Source organism: Oncorhynchus keta, chromosome 24 (genome assembly GCF_023373465.1).
Source record: "Oncorhynchus keta strain PuntledgeMale-10-30-2019 chromosome 24, Oket_V2, whole genome shotgun sequence".
Taxonomy (NCBI): domain Eukaryota; kingdom Metazoa; phylum Chordata; class Actinopteri; order Salmoniformes; family Salmonidae; genus Oncorhynchus; species Oncorhynchus keta.
In genome coordinates, this window is record NC_068444.1 from 17858626 (window position 1) to 17878580 (window position 19955).

At 43.7% G+C, this 19955-nt stretch overlaps 1 protein-coding gene across 1 annotated transcript in view; it reads right to left on the minus strand.

The window, feature by feature from the left end:
• The window catches only part of LOC118377710 (inactive heparanase-2-like), a 235695-nt gene that overhangs the window by 11942 nt on the left and 203798 nt on the right, over positions 1-19955 (minus strand). The window contains exons 9-10 of the mRNA XM_052477903.1: positions 14249-14394; positions 10064-10210 (exon numbers count right to left, since the gene is read on the minus strand). Coding sequence (XP_052333863.1) covers positions 10064-10210; positions 14249-14394 — 293 coding nt within the window. The remainder of the gene's footprint in view (positions 1-10063; positions 10211-14248; positions 14395-19955) is intronic.

Consider the following 19955-nt stretch of genomic DNA (forward strand, 5'->3'; position numbering starts at 1 on the left):
TAGAATATAGTAAACATAAAGAAAAATTATTGAATGTGTAGGTGTGTCCAAACTTTTGACTTGTACTGTATATATGGTTCAGGCAACACCTAAATATCAACCCACACCTCCAACTTGGCTTTCTTTTGAAAATACAAGGAGCTGTAGGGTCTCTCTCTCTGTCTCGGCTTGGGGTGCTAGTGTGTAAAACAGCAGGCTTCAGAACCCCAATGTTGATCTTCACTAACGCCTCTCACAGGATTTATGTTAGCCAGTTCAAAGCACTGGGGAGCAGGGAAGTGGAATGAGAGAGAAACAGAGATGAAGAGAGAAAAACAGAGAGCAAGAGAGAGACAGGAAGGGGGAGTAGAAGGAGACAGAAAGAAAGAAAATAGGGGAAAAGTCTAAATATGCTTTTTATATAATGTAAATTAAATTACACTTCCATATGCTGTTCCTTCAGCAGCTCCTGGCTACAGATGTATATCTCTCTCTCTCTCTCTGTGTGTGTGACCCTTCAAGTCAACAAGTTTCACCTAACTTTCACTCCAACACTGTTAGATTACAGCATGGTATTCAACGGATGGTTGCAGAGGGTCCGCAGAGATGTATACAGAATAAAAAATAAGCACAACATGTAAAGTGTTGGTCCCATGTTTTAATGAGCTGAAATAAAAGATCCCAGAAATGTTCCATACGCGCAAAAAGCTTATTTCTCTCAAATGTCGTGCACAAATTGGTTTACATCCCTGTTAGTGAACACTTCTCTTTTGCCAATATAATCCATACACCTGACAGGTGTGGCATATCATAAAGGTGATTAAACTGTATGATCATTACACAGGTGCACCTTGTGCTTGGGACAATAAAAGGCCACTCTAAAATGTGCAGTTTTGTCACACAACACAATGCCACAGATGTCTTACGTTTGGAGGGGGTGTGCAATTGGCAACTGACTGCAGGAATGTTCACCAGAGCTGTTGCCAGAGAATTTAATGTTCATTTATCTACCATAAGCCGCCTCCAACTTCATTATAAAGAATTTGGCAGTAAGTCCAACCGGCCTCACAACCGCAGACCAAGTGTAACCATCCTCGAATAGGCTATCAGTGCGGCATGTGCTACAGGCTGCTGGTAAGCTTTCTTGACATGGACATAAATTCTTGCATACACATGGTTAACCTTTGTTTAACTGCTCGGTGCTAAGCAAAAATGTGTTTGGAGTTACCTTTTCTAGCTAATAGGCTACATTAGAGTTCACACTTCTTCTTCCAATTATAATGTGGGAAGGACAAAATAATGAAAAACTATCTACCAAATCTGTCAATTTAAAAATGTTGATTACTTCTCCTTGCCATTACCATTCACATGATAATAAGACAAGACATAACATGAAGGAGGATGGAGGTCGCCGGTTTGCCTGGGAGGGGGTCCCTGGGCAATAAAGGTTGAAGAACCCTGGACTATAGTAACAATCACAGAGACCCTTATTCAAGTCCAGTTTGGGCTCCCCTGTGAATTGACTGCAATATAACTTGACAACAATTCTTCCATATTCCATACAAAATGTGAGTTGTTTTGCGAAACAGCTATATTTACCAGGATGCATTAAACCCTGTAGATACAGTCCTACCAGGAACAGTATGATATTCCATTACACTTCTTGATTAGCCCCGGGAGTTAGTATAACCTTACCTAACATTTAATTGTTCTTACACATATATAGTTGAGTGGTATCATTCCTGGCAATGAGCACACACCAGACCCCGATACGTCAGGGGTTTCAACCCCGTGGCCACTTTTCCTGCTTCATACTGTCTAAATAAAGTAATACAAAATAAGAAAGGAGGATGGAATTATACTATGATAATGACCTGATTGAGACCATAGGCTCCAAAGTGGAAAGAAGAATTAGAGAGCACCTCATTTGCTGATTTACCAGATTTATTGAGACTGCGAGTGTCTGCTAAATGACCAACATGTTAAATTTGAGAATGCAAAGCCGTTAAACAAACTAAGACCTACACCCATTTCCTGTGGCCCGACCTGCGTATACATGTACAGGGCTGGCTGTTGCATTGTAGTCACATTTATAGACATCTGGAGTTGCTCAAACAATAATAAAAGTCCCCAGTGCTCTACCTATGCTGAGTGAAAGCAGTAAGACCACCAGTTGGAGTCTAGAACAGAGCCGGCGTTCCCCTCCGTTGCTTACGGTTATATTAACAACCACTGTAATCCCTTGTAACACCACTAACACATCCTCATCATTAACCTGTTATTACAGCGCACACAGAAACACATGCACACACACAGGTCCGTACACCCATGTGAACGTGCACACACACACACTCATTAGGCCGTTATTGCAGGATCAGCCTTGTGTCTGAATAACAGGCTGAGTTTAGGCCGGAGAGGTCAAGAGAGGGATGGATTACTGCCAGACAGACAGGCAGAGAGGAGGGGAAGGAGAGAGCAATGTGGGGAAACGATTGCAGCAGAGTTAGTGAAAAGGACTGGGGGTTTTACTGCCTGGAAAACAGGGGGAGACAAGGAGAGGAGAGAATAAAAGAAGGATGGATGTGTAGAGATGTCAGGAACGGAGAGAGAGAAAGGAGCAAGATAAAATGGGTGAATGGAGGGAGGGCAGCAGGGCTACTGGTATGGAATGGTAACAGTGAGGTAGAAGACAGAGGAACGGGGTGGATGGAGTGTAGGGCTGTGCAGGGCTACTGGTATGGAATGGTAACAGTGAGGTAGAAGACAGAGGAACGGGGTGGATGGAGTGTAGGGCCGTGCAGGGCTACTGGTATGGAATGGTAACAGTGAGGTAGAAGACAGCAGAACGGGGTGGATGAAGTGTAGGGCTGTGCAGGGCTACTGGTATGGAATGGTAACAGTGAGGTAGAAGACAGAGGAACCGGGTGGATGGAGTGTAGGGCTGTGCAGGGCTACTGGTATGGAATGGTAACAGTGAGGTAGAAGACAGAAGAATGGGGTGGATGGAGTGTAGGGCTATGCAGGGCTACTGGTATGGAATGGTAACAGTGAGGTAGAAGACAGCAGAAGGGGGTGGATGGAGTGTAGGGCTGTGCAGGGCTACTGTTATGGAATGGTAACAGTAAGGTAGAAGACAGAGGAACGGGGTGGATGGAGTGTAGGGCTGTGCAGGGCTACTGGTATGGAATGGTAACAGTGAGGTAGAAGACAGAAGAAGGGGGTGGATGGAGTGTAGGGCTGTGCAGGGCTACTGGTATGGAATGGTAACAGTGAGGTAGAAGACAGAGGAACGGGGTGGATGGAGTGTAGGGCTGTGCAGGGCTACTGGTACTGGTAGAACAGCTAATCTTCCCAGATTGCTCTGGGTGTGCAGACCAGATCAGACCAGAACCAGATCAAGACCAGAACCATCCCCTCTAGGAAGGCCTTTGGTACCAGCATATGTTTCTTATCACGGCCCACACAGTTCACTTTTCAATTTCAATAAACAAGGACAAACTTATTGTGCTAATCGGATTCTATTGCCAATTCTCAACCATGGAGATTTGGATGTTTGATGTTTGATATCTCTTTGCTGTGTGTGTGTGTACGTCATGACTGACTGCTTCCCTCTCATGAACATTTGCTCCTACTATAAATACATCCAATGGTAAACATCATAGCATATTCCCTCTGTAGAAATACTATAGCCTGTCAAAAATCACACCATTTGGAGAACAATTCTACCTTTTGAGACCTTTTAATATTTTTCTTGGAAATAATCAAATATTAATCTTTATAACCTGGCTAAAAATACCCTCAAGTCTTCTTACCATCCACTATACTGTAGAGCAGGGATCATCAACTAGATTCAGCAGCGGGATGATTTGTTTCTTGAGCGGAGGGTCGGGGGGCAGAGACATAATTACAAATCATTTGTAGACTGCAAATTGACTGCAAGTAACCCAAACAGATATAATATTTGACTAAAACACATTCATTTCAAATCTTGCTTACATTTGTATACAATCTATTATGCGTGGGAATACTTGGGAACAGTTTTCCAAAATGAAAATCCCTTGTAGCTGACTATGTTTTTATAGTATTTTATGTCCAACAATGACAATTCTAAAATGTTTATAATAATAATTATATGGGCAACCTTGCTGTGTAGTATCTCGACAACTATGGTCCTGGAGGGCTGCAGGGTTATGCAGGTTTTTGCTTCATTCCAGCACTAAGTATCTATAGTATGAAGACCTTATAAAGGGTTTATGAAGGCTTGAGTCTTTAAAGATGTGGTTTATTTACAGTGGAACCAAAAATGCTTCAGTAGAGATGCACGTTTCCCTGACAGAGATCCCAAATCCTATCTTCCAATCTTCCCTATTAAAGGACAACCCCCCCACCCTGTTTCCCATCAGAGAGGTTAGCTAGAGGGACAGCTGTGTTATGGTAACCTAGGTCTCTCTGGCTCTCTCCTGTATGTTGGAATTGCCAGGTCAGTGGGTCACAGTGTGTATGCGTGCGTGCATGTGTGTGCAACTACATATTAAGACGCCGAGGTCTGGTCCTCGATAATGTTTTCTAATTTGATAAAAAATAAAAAAATAAAAAGTTTATAATAAAAATATATACCGTATAGGGCCTATTGCACAAAGAAAAATATATACAGTATGGGGCCTATTGTACAAAGAAAAATATATACAGTATGGGGCCTATTATACAAATAAAAATATATACAGTATGGGGCCTATTATACAAGTAAAAATATATACAGTATGGGGCATATTATACAAAGAAAAATATATACAGTATGGGGCCTATTGTACAAAGAAAAATATATACAGTATGGGGCCTATTGTACAAAGAAAAATATATACAGTATGGGGCCTATTGTACAAAGAAAAATATATACAGTATGGGGCCTATTATACAAATAAAAATATATACAGTATGGGGCCTATTATACAAGTAAAAATATATACAGTATGGGGCATATTATACAAAGAAAAATATATACAGTATGGGGCCTATTATACAAAGAAAAATATATACAGTATGGGGCCTATTATACAAAGAAAAATATATACAGTATGGGGCCTATTATACAAGTAAAAATATATACAGTATGGGGCATATTATACAAAGAAAAATATATACAGTATGGGGCCTATTATACAAGTAAAAATATATACAGTATGGGGCCTATTATACAAGTAAAAATATATACAGTATGGGGCATATTATACAAAGAAAAATATATACAGTATGGGGCCTATTATACAAATAAAAATATATACAGTATGGGGCCTATTATACAAAGAAAAATATATACAGTATGGGGCCTATTATACAAAGAAAAATATATACAGTATGGGGCCTATTATACAAATAAAAATATATACAGTATGGGGCCTATTATACAAATAAAAATATATACAGTATGGGGCCTATTATACAAAGAAAAATATATACAGTATGGGGCCTATTATACAAATAAAAATATATACAGTATGGGGCATATTATACAAAGAAAAATATATACAGTATGGGGCCTATTATACAAAGAAAAATATATACAGTATGGGGCCTATTATACAAAGAAAAATATATACAGTATGGGGCCTATTATACAAATAAAATATATACAGTATGGGGCCTATTATACAAATAAAAATATATACAGTATGGGGCCTATTATACAAAGAAAAATATATACAGTATGGGGCCTATTATACAAATAAAAATATATATACAGTATGGGGCCTATTATACAAATAAAAATATATACAGTATGGGGCCTATTATACAAATAAAAATATATACAGTATGGGGCCTATTATACAAGTAAAAATATATACAGTATGGGGCCTATTATACAAGTAAAAATATATACAGTATGGGGCCTATTATACAAAGTAAAAATATATACAGTATGGGGCCTATTATACAAAGAAAAATATATACAGTATGGGGCCTATTATACAAAGAAAAATATATACAGTATGGGGCCTATTGTACAAAGACAAATATATACAGTATGGGGCCTATTGTACAAAGAAAAATAAATACAGTATGGGGCCTACTGTACAAAGAAAAATATATACAGTATGGGGCCTACTGTACAAAGAAAAATATATACAGTATGGGGCCTACTGTACAAAGAAAAATATATACAGTATGGGGCCTACTGTACAAAGAAAAATATATACAGTATGGGGCCTATTGTACAAAGAAAAATATATACAGTATGGGGCCTACTGTACAAATAAAAATATATACAGTATGGGGCCTTGTCACGCCTTGGTCATTGTATTTTGTGTTTTTGTTATATGTTTGGGTAGGCCAGGGTGTGACATGGGTTTATATGTTGTGTTTCGTATTGGGGTTTGTATTAATTGGGATTGTGTATGATTAGGGGTGTGTCTAGTTAGGCTTGGCTGCCTGAAGCGATTCTCAATTGGAGTGAGGTGATTCTCGTTGTCTCGGATTGGGAACCGTATTTAGGTAGCCTGAGTTCGCGTTGTATTTTGTGGGTGTTTGTTCCTGTCTCTGTGTAGTGTTCACCAGATAGGCTGTAATAGGTTTCACGTTTCGTTTGTTGTTTTTGTATTCATTTATTTCATGTACCACGATATATTTCATTAAAGTCATGAGTAACCTACACGCTGCATTTCGGTCTGACTCTCTTCATTCAACAGACGAACGAACGTTGTTACAGAAACACCCACCACTCATAGACCGAGCAGTGTGTAAACTGGCAGGAGCCTAAGGAGGACGTTGTGGACAGCAGAAGCATGGAGTATATGTCGTGGGAAGAAATCGACAGGTGGGCAGCCGACCCAGAGAGAGTGCAGGCGCCCGCCTGGGATTCCCTACAGCAATGCAAGGAGGAATGGGAAAAAAATTCACTCTCTCGATGTGCAAAACTGATAGAGACATACCCCAAGCGACTTACAGCTGTAATCGCAGCAAAAGGTGGCGCTACAAAGTATTAACTTAAGGGGGCTGAATAATTTTGCACGCCCAATTTTTCAGTTTTTGATTTGTTAAAAAAGTTTGAAATATCCAATAAATGTCGTTCCACTTCATGATTGTGTCCCACTTGTTGTTGATTCTTCACAAACAAATACAGTTTTATATCTTTATGTTTGAAGCCTGAAATGTGGCAAAAGGTCGCAAAGTTCAAGGGGGCCGAATACTTTCGCAAGGCACTGTATATATATGAGATGAGTAATGTAGGGTATGTAAACATTATATAAAGTGGCATTGTTTAAAGTGACTGATGATACATTTATTACATCCAATCCTTAGTTATTCAAGCGGCGAGAGATTCGAGTCAGTATGTTGGCGGCAGCCACTCAATGTTAGGGATGGCTGTTTAACAGTCTGATGGCCTTGAGATAGAAGCTGTTTTTCAGTCTCTCGGTCCCAGCTTTGATGCACCTGTACTGACCTCGCCTTCTGGATGGAAGCGGGGTGAACAGGCAGGGACTCGGGTGGTTGCTGTCCTTGATGATCTTTTTGGCCTTCCTGTGACAACAGGTGGTGTAGGTGTCCTGGAGTGCAGGTAGTTTGCCCCCGGTGATGCGTTGTGCAGACCTCACTACCCTCTGTACGGAGCAGCCGTACTAGGCGGTGATACAGCCCGACAGGATGCTCTCGATTGTGCATCTGCATAAGTTTGTGAGTGTTTTTGGTGACAACACAAATTTCATCAGTCTCCTGAGGTTGAAGAGGCGCTGTTGCGCCTTCTTCACCATGCTATCTGTGTGGGTGGACCATTTCAGTTTGTCCGTGATGTGTACGCCAAGGAACTTAAAACTTTCCACCTTCTCCACTACTGTCCCATCGATGTGGATAGGGGGTGCTCCCTCTGCTGTTTCCTGAAGTCCACGATCATCTCCTTTGTTTTGTTGACGTTGAGTGTGAGGTTATTTTCCTGACACCACACTCCGAGGGCCCTCACCTCCTCCCTCTAGGCCATCTCGTCGCTTTTGGTAATCAATCCATTCCACTGTTGTGTTGTCTGCTAACTTCGTGATTGAGTTGGAGGCGTGTGTGGCCACGCAGTCATGGGTGAACAGGGAGTACAGGAGAGGGCTCAGAACGCACCCTTGTGGGGCCCCAGTGTTGAGGATCATCAGGGTGGAGATGTTGTTTCCTACCCTCACCACCTGGGGGCGTCCCATCAGACTTCCCTTCATGATGACGGAAGTGAGTGCTACGATAGTCGTTTAGCTCAGTTACCTTAGCTTACTTGGGAACAGGAACTCTTGAAGCATGAGGGAACAGCAGACTGGGATAGGGATTGATTGAATATGTCCATAAACACACTAGCCAGCTGGTCTGTGCATGCTCTGAGGACACTGCTATGGATGCCGTCTGGTCCGGCAGCCTTGCGAGGGTTAAATGTTTTACTCATGTTGGCTGCGGTGAAGGAGAGCCCGCAGGTTTTGGTGGCAGGCCGTATCGGTGGCACTGTATTGTCCTCAAAGAGAGCAAAGAAGTTGTTTAGTTTGTCTGGGAGCAAGACATCGGGGTCTGCGACGGGACTGGTTCTCTTTTTGTAGTGTGTGATTGACTGTAGACCCTGCCACATACCTCTTGTGTCTGAGCCATTGAATTGCGACTCTACTTTGTCTCTATACTGACGCTTAGCTTGTTTGATTGCCTTTCGGAGGGAATAGCTACACTGTTTGTATTCTGTCATGTTTCCGGTCGCCTTGCCCTAATTAAAAGCAGTGGTTCGGCTTTCAGTTTTGATGCTGCCATCAATCCACGGTTTCTGGTTGAGGAAGGTTTTAATAGACGCTGTGGGTACAACATCACTGATGCACTTGCTAATGAACTCGCTCACCGAATCAGGGTATTCATCATTGTTGTTGTTCGACGCTATCTGGAACATATCCCAGTCCACGTGATCGAAGCAATCTTAAAGCGTGGAATCAGATTGGTCGGACCAGCGTTGAACAGACCTGAGCACAGGCGTTTCCTGTTTTAGTTTCTGTTTATAGGCTGGAAGCAACAAAATGGAGTCGTGGTCAGATTTGCCGAAATGAGGGCGAAGGAGGGCTTTGTATGCATCGCGGAAGTTAGAGTAACAATGATCCAGAATTTTGCCAGCCCGGGTCGTGCATTACCTAGAGACTTCCTTAATATAAGACATTGCTCACCAGTTGTTATTGACAAATAGACACACACCACCACCCCTCGTCTTACCGGACATAGCTGTTCTGTCAGGCCGAGGCACAGAACATTCAACACACTCTCGAACAGCTAATCCGCACTCTCACGGCACAGGCTGAGCACCTGAGATATGAAACGAACTACCCCATCTCACAGTCGGCTCAATAGGCAATTAGTCTGGAGATGCTGCTGGTAGTGTTTTGGTGAGATGCCAGACAAAAGATTGACTTGCCTAGTTAAATAAAGGTTAAATAAAGGTTAAATAAAGGTTAAATAAAGGTTAAATAAAGGTTACATAAAGGTTACATAAAGGTTAAATAAATAAATAAAAACATTTAATGCGTCATCAAAAAATACTCATAATAACTTTACACAGAGTAGGCTACTGAAACAGACAGTCAGTGGTGAGGCTGGGGCAGGCTGCAATGCATGCAGGAGGAAGCAGAGGAGACAGAGGTCAGTACTGTGGTTCCCAAACTGGTGGTGGGGCATAACATTACAATTGTATAGCTAACAGGCTGTGTGTTCTTTGTAGATGGAGGTGAATGAAGCTACAGCAGCCAAGGTGATAATGGCTGGGGTCTTTTTAGCTTGTTTTTGCTGTTCTCCAAATAGCATTTTAAATAGTTTTGTATTGTATAGAAATGCAGTAAAAATGAGCTTCTTTTCTACAGAAACATTTCTTGGGGGAAACACCTAAATATTGGCCGTAGCTACACATGATCCCTGAGACTGCGAGAGATATAGAGATAAATAAATAGAAATGGAAGGAGAGAGGAGGAGAGAAAGGGAGCGAGAGAAGGAGAGAAAGAGAGAGAGAGTAAGGAGAAATGAGTGAGAGAGAGAGAGAGAAAGAGAGAGAGAGAGTGCGTATGTGTGAGTGTGTATCACACCCCTGCTATGCACTACTGACCTGGCGTGTAGTCCGTCTGTCCCGTAGGGCTGCAGCAGGTACTGATGGACAGTCTTGTTACGTAAGGTTCCCGCCAGCTTGATTTTCTTCCTGGACCGATGCAGGTTGATGATATAGATCGTTATGGACCCTTTCACGTAGTTATGACTGGAAGGAAGAGAAGCATTCTAAATGAATGGTAAACAAAAATATTAGTTCTAATGGTCTTCTTGTTGTTCTTCTAATCGCATGAATCAATCCAAAAACACTAAGCATCAACCCCCCACTGCAGAGACTACCTTTTGTTGCTTTCTCACTCCCCTTGTCTCACTATGTCTATCTAGATCTGTAAGGTGCTCTATAGTGTCTTCCTCTGCTACGTACAATAGAAACGTCAGTAACTGAACAGGAGAACAGACATGTTAAACACAGAGTAAAGGCTCTGTCGGACCATTTCATAACAGGATCAAAACACTCGTGAATCAAAATCAAATGTGTTCCAAGCATTCCATAAATTCACTGTAATATATTATCTTTATAACAATCCTGAACCTATTATTTATGTTTAGTTTATAGGTCCAGATAAAACTGTATTTTGTGTTATTCTTCCATTGCCCTCTTAGCCCCTTTTCTAGATATTTACAGTACATTTCATAATACTGTGGTATATGCCAAGATTGAATGGATCTAATATGTTTTGATATGCTCAAGACCTAAGACCTGTAGTCTCTACTCACATCACATTAGGGATGAATTGGAGGGTGTGAAAGTGTGGGACTGACCTCCTAGAATTACACAGACAACACTGCATGTGTTCAGAGTGCTGGGGAGAGGATTTAGGGAATATTGGCCAAAGATAAGAAAAACATGATAACATGTAATACACTGCATAATGTGAAGGCTAGATCAACACAACTGGAGTGGTCCCATATGTTTCAGGGTGTGTGTGTGTGTGTGTTAGTGCACCATAGGTTTCAGAGGACCACATTGTTAAGGGTCAGGGTTGGGCTTTATCAGATCGGTCGATTAGCGATCCTTCTCTGATTAGCAATCTCTCCATCTCTCTCATTCTCCAGCTCTCACGGCTTGAGGTTTTTGTTCACTCTCCGTTTCTACACCTCATCGTACAACAAGGAAATGCTGAGCAGACCCACAGAGAGCCGATTCAAGTGACTTGAAAAATGCAAACATAGACACATGGAAAGAGAACAGATTAGAATCAGGGTTGGTCACGTCTGTAAACAGAACGTCTGATGCCGAGCCCAACCCTGACCCTTAACAATGTGGTCCTCTGAAACCTATGGTGCACTAACACACACAGACAGTGTAATCATTCATCCCTGGAGTATTTCTTCTGCTCAACTATTGAAGCCTTATGCCAAACATTGCTCAGGGCTGCGATGTATCAGACAGAAAGAGATGGAGTGTTAGATACCGATAGATTAGATGAAGAGATGGAGAGAGGGATAAAGACAGTCCAGGATTTCAAAAAGATGAGGTTCTGAGGCATTAGAAGCAGGAAAGTAAACAACCTTTACGTTGTTTGATGCTGAAGCATTGGTTTAGAGTGAAACAGACCATGCTAACCACTAAATGTCTGGAAAGCTAGAAACTGCTAAATGGCTAGAAGAATACAATACACAAAATAGAACTGAAACCGTTAACTGGCTAACTGGCTAAAGAATACAATACCCTTGATAGCAAAAGAGTATTGAAACCAATAATGGGCTAACTGGCTAACTGGCTAACTGGCTAAAGAATACAATACCCTTGATAGCAAAAGAGTACTGAAACCAATAATGGGCCAACTGGCTAACTGGCTAACTGGCTAGAATAATACAATACCCTTGGTAGCAACAGAGTACTTAACCTGCTAACTGGCAAAGTGGCGAGAAGAATACAATACCCTTGATAGCAAAAGCGTACTGAAACTGCTAACTGGTTAAAGGAGGATGACTGTTGAGATCCAGATATAAGTGCCAGGGGCTAAAGGCTCCCATCATAAAAGGCGTCCTATCCTTCCAGGTGCCAGATGGAAAGCATTGGATGACAACTATTTAAAATCTCTGCAGATCTGTCAACAGGCCACACCGTGGGTAACAGATCAGATGTGAGGTGTGTCTGTATCAGTAGATCCCGAGTCCCTAGAGTGTATCATTACGCTACTGCTCTCTACACCACACCTGCAACTGAGATGGAATAGAACAGGGACACATCCAATGGCCTGGACCTGAGGAGAAAGATCAAAGAAAATGTTCACCAGCAAAGATGGAAGACTGATAAACGCTTATAGGTGTTTATTGTATATTCAATAAAAAATATAGAACATAGTTATTACATATAGATAATGTGGTGTGCGGAGCCAGGTGAACAGATGTAACTGAGCCGTGTGTGTATGGATGGGACAGAGGGCAGTAAGTCTAGCCTGGTGCTGAAATCTCTGCTGCTGACCTGTTACACATCACATACGGCTGGGTTAAATGATAACCTTGAACAGGGGGAACAGGGGGATGGTGCTGCTCTTTATCTATTCTGGGACAGACGTACCCATTGTACCTCCATCTCCCCTCACACTCCCCCAAAACCCCCTCCAACCAATCCGAGCTGAGATAAAGGACTGTTGCCGCCTCTTTGACAAAGAGAAGAGTCCCTCACACACCTGATAAGTGATACCTGTTATGTTTTATGGCCTGGCCGCTCTGAAAGACTGAGTAGTCTGGATGAGGGTTATTTATGAGCTGACCAGGCAGAATTGTGGCAGGCTGGGTAATTAATGTGATTTATCATGGCTAGAGTGGCTTATTAATGGGCTATAGTGCAGGAGAGACTAGACACAGTGACTAGACACCGTGCCTCAGGTGTCTGTGAATCTATTAAGAATGTAACACCAAGGTAAGGAAAATGGGACAAGCCATAGAAGTCTGAGCTTTGAGTGCTTTTTAGCCACCAAACTAATCTTTGTCCTTAGGACAAAATTGTACTTACAAAATTGTACTTGTGGAATCTGGTACAGTGTATGACTGTAATCTTTACTTGTGGAATCTGGTAGAGTGTATGGCTGTAATCTTTACTTGTGGAATCTGGTACAGTGTATGGCTGTAATCTTTACTTGTGGAATCTGGTACAGTGTATGGCTGTAATCTTTACTTGTGGAATCTGGTACAGTGTATGGCTGTAATCTTTACTTGTGGAATCTGGTACAGTGTATGGCTGTAATCTTTACTTGTGGAATCTGATACAGTGTATGGCTGTAATCTTTACTTGTGGAATCTGGTACAGTGTATGGCTGTAATCTTTACTTGTGGAATCTGGTACAGTGTATGGCTGTAATTTTTACTTGTGGAATCTGATACAGTGTATGGCTGTAATCTTTACTTGTGGAATCTGGTACAGTGTATGGCTGTAATCTTTACTTGTGGAATCTGGTACAGTGTATGGCTGTAATCTTTACTTGTGGAATCTGGTACAGTATATGGCTCTGGTTTTTACTTGTGGAAGCTGGTACAGTATATGGCTCTGGTTTTTACTTGTGGAAGCTGGTACAGTATATGGCTCTGGTTTTTACTTGTGGAATCTGGTACAGTATATGGCTCTGGTTTTTACTTGTGGAAGCTGGTACAGTATATGGCTCTGGTTTTTACTTGTGGAATCTGGTACAGTATATGGCTCTGGTTTTTACTTGTGGAAGCTGGTACAGTATATGGCTCTGGTTTTTACTTGTGGAAGCTGGTACAGTATATGGCTCTGGTTTTTACTTGTGGAATCTGGTACAGTATATGGCTCTGGTTTTTACTTGTGGAAGCTGGTACAGTATATGGCTCTGGTTTTTACTTGTGGAAGCTGGTACAGTATATGGCTCTGGTTTTTACTTGTGGAAGCTGGTACAGTATATGGCTCTGGTTTTTACTTGTGGAAGCTGGTACAGTATATGGCTCTGGTTTTTACTTGTGGAAGCTGGTACAGTATATGGCTCTGGTTTTTACTTGTGGAAGCTGGTACAGTATATGGCTCTGGTTTTTACTTGTGGAAGCTGGTACAGTATATGGCTCTGGTTTTTACTTGTGGAAGCTGGTACAGTATATGGCTCTGGTTTTTACTTGTGGAAGCTGGTACAGTATATGGCTGTGGTTTTTACTTGTGGAAGCTGGTATAGTATATGGCTCTGGTTTTTACTTGTGGAAGCTGGTACAGGGCTGCAGCACTTACTTGTGGAAGCTGGTACAATGGGCGTAAATGCGTAGTTTGTCTCGGATGACCCTCCCTGGCTGTGGTTTCCTCTGTAAGCCTGCTACCCGCACCGCCAACACCCTGGGGCCCACCAGACGCTTGAACACCAGTGAGAACCAATAGTCCTGAACACACACACACACACACACACACACACACACACACACACACACACACACACACACACACACACACACACACACACACACACACACACACACACACACACACACACACACACACACACACACACACACAAACACCAGTTACACAGTGCAAAGCCAAACACAGCATGCATAATCAGATCGCAAATTAAGCATGAGCTACCATAGTAATGTTCCCTGTTCCATTGTGTTCCACTGGGGCAATTGACATATCAACAACTATATAAGGTCAAGCTAATTAGTGTCAATGTCCACGCCCCCACTGAAATCTAATGAGCATAATACAAATCCCCATGAACATCTTTCAGTTTAAGCTTGAGATATCTGTTCTTTTTGCCTTGGATGCGTCTCAATCCACCGCATCCACTATGTCACACTTCTGCTTCTGGGGTGAAAGGTGACAGAGCTAGAACAGTGGTTGTCAGACCAGAAGATATCTGGGGTGAAAGGTGACAGAGCTAGAGCGGTGGTTGTTAGGCCAGAAGACATCTGGGATGAAAGGTGACAGAGCTAGAGCGGTGGTTGTCAGACCAGAAGACATCTGGGCTGAAAGGTGACAGAGCTAGAGAGGTGTTTGTCAGACCAGAAGACATCTGGGGTGAAAGGTGACAGAGCTAGAGAGGTGTTTGTCAGACCAGAAGACATCTGGGGTGAAAGGTGACAGAGCTAGAGAGGTGTTTGTCAGACCAGAAGACATCTGGGGTGAAAGGTGACAGAGCTAGAGAGGTGTTTGTCAGACCAGAAGACATCTGGGGTGAAAGGTGACAGAGCTAGAGTGGTGTTTGTCAGACCAGAAGACATCTGGGGTGAAAGGTGACAGAGCTAGAGTGGTGTTTGTCAGACCAGAAGACATCTGGGGTGAAAGGTGACAGAGCTAGAGTGGTGTTCGTCAGACCAGAAGACATCTGGGGTGAAAGGTGACAGAGCTAGAGTGGTGTTTGTCAGACCAGAAGACATCTGGGGTGAAAGGTGACAGAGCTAGAGTGGTGTTTGTCAGACCAGAAGACATCTGGGGTGAAAGGTGACAGAGCTAGAGTGGTGTTTGTCAGACCAGAAGACATCTGGGGTGAAAGGTGACAGAGCTAGAGTGGTGTTTGTCAGACCAGAAGACATCTGGGGTGAAAGGTGACAGAGCTAGAGAGGTGTTTGTCAGACCAGAAGACATCTGGGGTGAAAGGTGACAGAGCTAGAGAGGTGTTTGTCAGACCAGAAGACATCTGGGGTGAAAGGTGACAGAGCTAGAGAGGTGTTTGTCAGACCAGAAGACATCTGGGGTGAAAGGTGACAGAGCTAGAGAGGTGTTTGTCAGACCAGAAGACATCTGGGGTGAAAGGTGACAGAGCTAGAGAGGTGTTTGTCAGACCAGAAGACATCTGGGGTGAAAGGTGACAGAGCTAGAGAGGTGTTTGTCAGACCAGAAGACATCTGGGGTGAAAGGTGACAGAGCTAGAGTGGTGTTTGTCAGACCAGAAGACATCTGGGGTGAAAGGTGACAGAGCTAGAGTGGTGTTCGTCAGACCAGAAGACATCTGGGGTGAAAGGTGACAGAGCTAGAGTGGTGTTTGTCAGACCAGAAGACATCTGGGGTGAAAGGTGACAGAGCTAGAGTGGTGTTTGTCAGACCAGAAGACATCTGGGGTGAAAGGTGACAGAGCTAGAGTGGTGTTTGTCAGACCAGAAGACATCTGGGGTGAAAGGTGACAGAGCTAGAGAGGTGTTTGTCAGACCAGAAGACATCTGGGGTGAAAGGTGACAGAGCTAGAGAGGTGTTTGTCAGACCAGAAGACATCTGGGGTGAAAGGTGACAGAGCTAGAGAGGTGTTTGTCAGACCAGAAGACATCTGGGGTGAAAGGTGACAGAGCTAGAGAGGTGTTTGTCAGACCAGAAGACATCTGGGGTGAAAGGTGACAGAGCTAGAGAGGTGTTCGTCAGACCAGAAGACATCTGGGGTGAAAGGTGACAGAGCTAGAGAGGTGTTTGTCAGACCAGAAGACATCTGGGGTGAAAGGTGACAGAGCTAGAGAGGTGTTTGTCAGACCAGAAGACATCTGGGGTGAAAGGTGACAGAGCTAGAGAGGTGTTTGTCAGACCAGAAGACATCTGGGGTGAAAGGTGACAGAGCTAGAGAGGTGTTTGTCAGACCAGAAGACATCTGGGGTGAAAGGTGACAGAGCTAGAGAGGTGTTTGTCAGACCAGAAGACATCTGGGGTGAAAGGTGACAGAGCTAGAGTGGTGTTTGTCAGACCAGAAGACATCTGGGGTGAAAGGTGACAGAGCTAGAGTGGTGTTTGTCAGACCAGAAGACATCTGGGGTGAAAGGTGACAGAGCTAGAGTGGTGTTTGTCAGACCAGAAGACATCTGGGGTGAAAGGTGACAGAGCTAGAGAGGTGTTTGTCAGACCAGAAGACATCTGGGGTGAAAGGTGACAGAGCTAGAGAGGTGTTTGTCAGACCAGAAGACATCTGGGGTGAAAGGTGACAGAGCTAGAGAGGTGTTTGTCAGACCAGAAGACATCTGGGGTGAAAGGTGACAGAGCTAGAGAGGTGTTTGTCAGACCAGAAGACATCTGGGGTGAAAGGTGACAGAGCTAGAGTGGTGTTTGTCAGACCAGAAGACATCTGGGGTGAAAGGTGACAGAGCTAGAGTGGTGTTTGTCAGACCAGAAGACATCTGGGGTGAAAGGTGACAGAGCTAGAGTGGTGTTTGTCAGACCAGAAGACATCTGGGGTGAAAGGTGACAGAGCTAGAGAGGTGTTTGTCAGACCAGAAGACATCTGGGGTGAAAGGTGACAGAGCTAGAGAGGTGTTTGTCAGACCAGAAGACATCTGGGGTGAAAGGTGACAGAGCTAGAGAGGTGTTTGTCAGACCAGAAGACATCTGGGGTGAAAGGTGACAGAGCTAGAGAGGTGTTTGTCAGACCAGAAGACATCTGGGGTGAAAGGTGACAGAGCTAGAGAGGTGTTTGTCAGACCAGAAGACATCTGGGGTGAAAGGTGACAGAGCTAGAGTGGTGTTTGTCAGACCAGAAGACATCTGGGGTGAAAGGTGACAGAGCTAGAGTGGTGTTTGTCAGACCAGAAGACATCTGGGGTGAAAGGTGACAGAGCTAGAGTGGTGTTTGTCAGACCAGAAGACATCTGGGGTGAAAGGTGACAGAGCTAGAGTGGTGTTTGTCAGACCAGAAGACATCTGGGGTGAAAGGTGACAGAGCTAGAGTGGTGTTTGTCAGACCAGAAGACATCTGGGGTGAAAGGTGACAGAGCTAGAGTGGTGTTTGTCAGACCAGAAGACATCTGGGGTGAAAGGTGACAGAGCTAGAGTGGTGTTTGTCAGACCAGAAGACATCTGGGGTGAAAGGTGACAGAGCTAGAGTGGTGTTTGTCAGACCAGAAGACATCTGGGGTGAAAGGTGACAGAGCTAGAGTGGTGTTTGTCAGACCAGAAGACATCTGGGGTGAAAGGTGACAGAGCTAGAGTGGTGTTTGTCAGACCAGAAGACATCTGGGGTGAAAGGTGACAGAGCTAGAGTGGTGTTTGTCAGACCAGAAGACATCTGGGGTGAAAGGTGACAGAGCTAGAGTGGTGTTTGTCAGACCAGAAGACATCTGGGGTGAAAGGTGACAGAGCTAGAGTGGTGTTTGTCAGACCAGAAGACATCTGGGGTGAAAGGTGACAGAGCTAGAGAGGTGTTCGTCAGACCAGAAGACATCTGGGGTGAAAGGTGACAGAGCTAGAGAGGTGTTTGTCAGACCAGAAGACATCTGGGGTGAAAGGTGACAGAGCTAGAGAGGTGTTTGTCAGACCAGAAGACATCTGGGGTGAAAGGTGACAGAGCTAGAGAGGTGTTTGTCAGACCAGAAGACATCTGGGGTGAAAGGTGACAGAGCTAGAGAGGTGTTTGTCAGACCAGAAGACATCTGGGGTGAAAGGTGACAGAGCTAGAGAGGTGTTTGTCAGACCAGAAGACATCTGGGGTGAAAGGTGACAGAGCTAGAGTGGTGTTTGTCAGACCAGAAGACATCTGGGGTGAAAGGTGACAGAGCTAGAGTGGTGTTTGTCAGACCAGAAGACATCTGGGGTGAAAGGTGACAGAGCTAGAGTGGTGTTTGTCAGACCAGAAGACATCTGGGGTGAAAGGTGACAGAGCTAGAGTGGTGTTTGTCAGACCAGAAGACATCTGGGGTGAAAGGTGACAGAGCTAGAGTGGTGTTTGTCAGACCAGAAGACATCTGGGGTGAATGGTGACAGAGCTAGAGTGGTGTTTGTCAGACCAGAAGACATCTGGGGTGAATGGTGACAGAGCTAGAGTGGTGTTTGTCAGACCAGAAGACATCTGGGGTGAAAGGTGACAGAGCTAGAGAGGTGTTTGTCAGACCAGAAGACATCTGGGGTGAAAGGTGACAGAGCTAGAGAGGTGTTTGTCAGACCAGAAGACATCTGGGGTGAAAGGTGACAGAGCTAGAGAGGTGTTTGTCAGACCAGAAGACATCTGGGGTGAAAGGTGACAGAGCTAGAGAGGTGTTTGTCAGACCAGAAGACATCTGGGCTGAAAGGTGACAGAGCTAGAGAGGTGTTTGTCAGACCAGAAGACATCTGGGCTGAAAGGTGACAGAGCTAGAGAGGTGTTTGTCGTCTGTAGCACCCGAATGGTTTGGCCTACAAACTATTATGACCCTCTACATGAACATGTCAGTTGAGTTGCTCTAGGACACCCACAGGCCTCACAAGACTTATCTGAAGGTCCCCTGGTATCAGTTGAATTCATGTATATATGGAGACTGTTTAGTGCCAACAAAATGTGTGTTTCCTGATCTTTCTTATATCTCTCAGATATAGGACAGACACTTCAGAACAAACCTCCTTTTGATATTTTGGGAATGTTTTTCCATGTAGTGAATCTGTTATTCGATGTGTTTGTATGGCCTAATAGCAATAAGGCCTCCAAAATTGTCGTCAACATTTTGTTTCGGGTGGATACTTCCAGGGGTCTTAAAATTCTAAATAAAATAGCTAAACGATCCTTGGTATGACATTCTTAAACAATTCCATATAGCTTAGTAGAACGGACTTAGACAGGTCTTAGACTATAAGAGGCTAATTGATCACATCCTGGAGATGTGTATGTCAGAACAGGGGGTTGTAGAGATGCAGAGGTGGCAAAACACTCCCCTAACAGTTGTACAGAACAGAAACAGAATTTAAGATAACAGTTCAATGCAAATCCAAAATTATAACAGTATTCACCTCAATTAAAAGCAGTAAAAGAACACGTGGGAAAAGCAGAGAGGCTGTACTGGTGCCTAGTTACAATGATGTCCAGACCAGAGAGGCTGTACTGGTGCCTAGTTACAATGATGTCCAGACCAGAGAGGCTGTACTGGTGCCTAGTTACAATGATGTCCAGACCAGAGAGGCTGTACTGGTGCCTAGTTACAATGATGTCCAGACCAGAGAGGCTGTACTGGTGCCTAGTTACAATGATGTCCAGACCAGAGAGGCTGTACTGGTGTCTAGTTAC